Below are 5669 nucleotides of genomic sequence, written 5' to 3' on the forward strand. Positions count from 1 at the left end.
ACATTATCTTCCACCTCATATATTAGTGCGCCAATCAATCAATAAATTATTCACAGATACTTGTAATCCCTTCATAAATCTAATGCTTTATGCAAAAGACTTGCAATCACTTGAGTTAGCACCACCAAAAGCTGGCTCTTTTTACAGTCATTTGGTGGTTTCCTTATCTTATTTCTGTATCCAAATTTACTCCTGGCCCTGTATCTATAAAGATCTGATAAAGTTAAAGAATATGCTTTACTTTGTCTGATTTTCACCCTTTCTTGCATTTAGGGGGCTAAGTTCCGACATTCTTTTCGTAGGATCCACTTAATGCACCTTTAAACAGCTGTATGGAAATTAATTAAGACAAAAGTGCAGACAAATGTATATTACAAGATGGAAGACAATGATTTTCCTTATAATGCCGAAATGATAACACCAAAATCAAGATCAGACTATATATTATGTCATCTGGAACTGAACTTTTATGTCTCTTGACTATGTATACAAATGAACAAGATTTTCTTACCTAGGTCTATACAGAAATAAGAAATAACCCCTTTACTTTAAATTGATCATTTTGTGTTGAACTTATGATTATAATTAATAATAGTTGCTTTTGACAGTATCCCAAAATATTGCAGCCTCTTATTCTTATGTCTACTTGTTTGATGGTTTAATTCTTGGACCATTTATAGTTCTTTTGCCTTTCCCTCGTCATGATGCCGGGCAATTCGATGCAAATCTTTTACTTACAAGCACCAGATGCTGATTCTCCTTAATGAAGTGAGATTGCTTAAGTTGTGATGCCACTTTCCTGTCTTCCTCCTACATCGTAGTAATTGTAACATGTGTTGCTCGGAACCTCCAAAAATGTCATTGCACCCTTGTCGGAGCCTCCAAAATGCATAATTTTTGGACAGGAGTGCGGTCCTAGCATCATTTTTGCACATAACGTCAAGGTGATAAGCTATCGTCATCCCAACGCCTATCTTGACTCGCATTATATCTATTTAAGACTGGCAGTGAGGTAGTTGCAGCTATTCTGAATGATCTTGCCGCACCAACCATTGTTCTATCCTGCATCATCCCGACATCTTTGCACACGCTATCCAATATAGAGAGGAAATCTCTCACAATAACGAATATTCTGAGAGGATGAGCTTCCTCTTTTGCAGCATCACCGTGAAAATATTCCGTCACCTCTTTGACCATAGACAAAGCCTTTCTTTCCTCCGCCTTAATCCTCACTATACCATCTTCTGCGTCCTTGAGAAATACTTTCATTGACTCAAAAAAGTTTCCTTCCGCGCCTTTCTTTTCATATTGCAAAATGGATCTAGCTTTAACAAGTCCAGCCTCGAGCTTTGACACGTAGCCACTTAGGACATCTGAGTCCATTCCTGCGGCTTTTTTCACATTGCCGAGTTCTCTGCTTAATCCAGCAACTACCTGCAACCCTTGCTTCTTGAATTCTTCCTCTTTGAATTTGATATTTGATATATTTGGTAGGTTATCGTCCCTGGTATCAGAACCCAGCCCTTCTGATCTGATAATCTCCTGGACGACAAAGTGAAGCAAGGTTGTCTTTCCATCTGTTCCCTTTATATCTATCAATTTCAAAAGAGTTTCAAGTTTGAACGCTCTGGCATCACCGCGATTAGTGCCAACATTCATGCGGTTTCCTGCCCTGAGTACAGCTTCAAGGAGTTTGAAGAATAGTCTGCTGTTCTTTAGTTCTCGACTTGCTTCCTGTTCAAAATGGCATTGCACCAGAGTTAAAAAATATTCTTGTAACTTGTTTAAAAGAAATATGTAAAATTAAGTTAAAAGAGCAAAGTATGAGGGTGTTTGGCTAGACCAGCTTATAATCTAAGCATTTTAAAAGTGCTTATAAATCAAGCGCTTATAAGCCAAAAATAAGCCAAACACTTCAGCTACTTATTTTCAATTTCAGCACTTTTATCGAAAAACGTAACTGCTTATTTATTAAATCAGCTTCAATACTTAAAAGTGTTTTTCAGCATCTAATGCTTATCAGCTAATTTAAATCAGCTAAGCTAAACGGGCTCTACATCAGCCCTGCTAAAGCCTTCAAATCAGTGATAGGTGTGCATGATTCCTCTATAAGTGGCTCAAATTTACCAGTGCAACAAAGTGTGGTAAAGTTTCTAAGAAATTGTCATAGTTTCGCATTGATAAAATCAACTCCAAATTCAGGCACAAGATTACTGGTGTAAGATTTTCAGCATAGTTAAGAGTCTGGGAGAAGTCAATATTGACGAAAAACATGTGAATGTGTTTTATAGGACTCATAGGCTAATCTTAGCAAGGTGAAAGTTAAGTAGAAAGCTGATAATACCTCAAGGGTCTGGAAAGATTTTCTCAAATCTTTTACTTCAGCATCAAAATTTGCTCTATATAGCATGGCTTCGACTCTTTTAAAGGCAAATGGTATATCAAGAATAGCCTTGAGGAATCGTTCTGCAGACCCTAATTTTGAAGTGTCCCCGTTGTAATCTCTTAGTTTTATTTCTTCTTCCTTTGTTGGAGCCATCTTGACCAAAGTCTCCAGAAGTTCAGGCCCCAATCCTTCTGCATTTCCTGTATCATCAAAATACATTCCCATATATATGAATTTTGAAGAAAGACTTTCCGGTAATGATCAAAATAGATAGACAAAAAAGATACAGTGTCACAGATATAATAAATTCCCATGTCAATATGATATTCATGTTGTTATATGCTTATGCCCTGGTATTGCAGTCCAAATGTTTTGGCATATATGGAACTGAATGTATGTGAAATTTAGCCAACCAGAGAAGTAGCTTTGCAATAGCAGTAAGTATTGATATCCACGGAAGTCACTTTTCAGTAAAATGTTTTTCCATGAGTAAGTCATTTTCTGGTGTTTGGTTAGCTGGAAGGAGAACGTTTTCCATCAAAAAGAGGAAATGGACTTCCTTCACTCATAAATGAGAGTCATTTTTCTTACAACCGTCATAATTTTTAACTTCATATTCTTTGCTCCAACTAATATTTAGAAATTATTATGAATCTTTGGAACTCAAAAATTTCATCAGGACCGGCAAACATTTTTCATGGACAATATCTATCCAAGAAAACATCTTTCATTAAAAATGACTTTTGTAATACCACGCATACTCTAAATCCTTATTTATGCAAAGGAGTGGAAAATATCACATACCATCTAAAAGGGCTTCAGAGACTTCATCCTTAGTTACATTCAGTGCTCTCAACATTATGGCAATGTTTTGTGATTTTTTCGGGTCTAGAACACTGTTCTCCTTCTCAACAGGAGGACGAACTGATTTCCTAGTAGTATCCGTTGGAGCTGAATTAGCAGAATTTTTACATCCAAAGAGTGACTCCATCATGTCTTCATTTAACCTGAAATTAGAAATGTTATATTTCTTTGATGAAAAATATGCTCCTTTACCATTAGTCGATGATATCAATCTTTATTCATCTACTTACTGGAAAGAGCTCGATTTTAGCTGGTCCCACACCGTGGCTCTTTCAGAAGTTGCTCGTACTTTGTCCCAATGTAAAGGCTTCAACTTGGGCTTTGATTCATCCGTAGTGTCGGTATCATGTCTGGCTTCTCCGTTTTGTTCTTCCAAAGGCCTTTTCTTTTCACTCTCAGGTGTTGATTTTGGTGTGGGACTACTTGATTGAGGCTTTAACACTTGCGAAGAAGCAGTTGAACCAATACTTCTCTGTGATCCTCCAAGCAAGGGCGGCTCAATGGAATTAATAGCCTAAAATAAAATCATAATAAGATGACCTTAAAATTATTTCATTTAATTCATAAACTAATGAGACACAAAAGGACTTGCTTATCTACGGATCAGTAAAACAAGAGAGAGAAATAACTAAAGAAGGAAAAACCAGAATCATAGTTTATCCTATCATCCAAACAATTGATCAAATCAAAAAGAATCATATACCTAATAATACATATTTATACAATGGCTTCAATGGCCTTACCTTTGAGCCGGCTTTGCTTCCAAGTTTTCGGGGTGTTGATAGTAGAGGTGGAGGAGGTGGTGGAGGAGGAGGGGGAGCTGGGACTTTTGATGTTTGTTGGTATTGATTGCTTATTGATTTAAGCCTTGACATATCTGGTGGAGGTGGTGGTGATGAGAATTTCGCCCTTTGTGGCACATAAGATAGCGCTCGCTTCTTATGCTGCAATGGAGGTTCTTCTGGAAATTCCGTCAAATGATCTTGCTGTGGAGGCGGAGGCGGAGGCGGTGGTGGAGGAGAAGCTGAATTTTGTTTAACTGATGGTATTATAGCGCGTTTTATATCAGGGGATGAACCCGAAAGAGACAATCTTGGAGATGTTCTCTTTGAATGAGGAATAGATTTATTCACATGATTTTCTACTCTAAGTTGCTTGTTTATCCTATTACTACATGGAGTGTAAAATATGGTGTTATGATTCTCCTCATCAGATAATGACATTCTCGGGGGTGAATTAATTATAGGAGGGACTATGGAATTTCTCAATGGTGGAAGTGGATGAAGTTCAGGACTTGGTCTATACCTATCTGATATTTTAACAGAGCTCAATTTTCTATAAGGGGAAGAATTAGCAACATTTGATTGGTTAGCTGATGTGTTATTGGCTGATGGTTCAACTGTACCAATGTAAAGAAAATTGGAAGGTGGCATTCTTGATTCTTGATTGTTTCTTTCTTGAGAATTGTTGTTACCAACAAGTTTTTGAGTTTCATCAGGTTGTTTAACACTGTGTTTGTAGAGGTAAAATGCTAAAGCAGATAACATTCCTAAAGTGACAATTCCAACTGATATTGCAATAGCTAGTTTCTTGGTTGGATTTTGTGGCTGAGGAGCAATAGGGTGTGAAATTGGAGTCCCATAATTGGCTTGAATTGGTGGAGATTGTTGTTGTGTTTGATCTGAAGTTGGTACTGTGGGAACTTCTGGGAAAAAGGGCTGGTCTGGGCTGGGGAAAATAGGGTCAATAGGTGGAGATATTTCTGAATTTGGTGGTGGAGATGAAGTAACTGGAAAGAGTGGTTGGTGCAGAATTCTTCTGGTTTTTTCCTTGCCATTGAAATCTTGAATTTGGGTGTCTGCTACTCCATTGATTAATTGAGCTGTAAAAGAACTAACTAATAGTATCAAGAAGTTGCTCAAGAAATTAACTTTCATTGTGTTTATTTTGCTTTCTCTCTAATTCATGTTTGATTTTGTTACCACAATGTTGAGTGATCATTCAAGATGTAGAGAGAGAGAGAAGCTTCACTGAGCTGCAAGATGTGGGGATGGACTAGTATAGTACCCGCACTTTCTCTTTTTTAAGTGGTGCCTAAATGGTAGAGTGTAATTGAATTGGAAAAGGACCACGTTGGGTATCTTTCTTGTCCATAGAAAAACCACATTTATGATTTTATTTTTATTTAAATGTATAATACTGCCTTCCTATTCGATATTCGTTACTTATATTGGCCTGACTAAATTTGACTTGCGATAAAAAGTCTTATATTGGGGTAAAATGTTACCCGATAATGGTAATTTTATACTTAGTGGGTGTTTGGACATAAAAATTATAAAATTCCAAAAAAGAAAATATGAAAATCGTATTTGAAAATTGGAGTTGTGTTTAGACATGAATATAATGTTGGGCTGTTTTT

At 36.9% G+C, this 5669-nt stretch overlaps 1 protein-coding gene across 1 annotated transcript; it reads right to left on the bottom strand.

Annotated features, from left to right (window-relative positions):
• Positions 1–371: 371 nt before the first annotated feature.
• On the bottom strand, positions 372–5318 carry LOC107761036 (formin-like protein 6). The gene is made up of 5 exons (XM_016579195.2): positions 3994–5318; positions 3481–3764; positions 3191–3393; positions 2345–2586; positions 372–1734 (listed from the first exon to the last, which is right to left on the bottom strand). Exons 1-5 carry the CDS (start codon positions 5185–5187, stop codon positions 940–942), a joined length of 2718 nt encoding a protein of 905 aa, XP_016434681.1. The 5' UTR covers positions 5188–5318; the 3' UTR covers positions 372–939.
• Between the last annotated feature and the right edge of the window lie 351 nt (positions 5319–5669).

The sequence above is a fragment of the Nicotiana tabacum genome, chromosome 21 (genome assembly GCF_000715075.1).
Source record: "Nicotiana tabacum cultivar K326 chromosome 21, ASM71507v2, whole genome shotgun sequence".
In the NCBI taxonomy this organism is placed as follows: Eukaryota; Viridiplantae; Streptophyta; class Magnoliopsida; order Solanales; family Solanaceae; genus Nicotiana; species Nicotiana tabacum.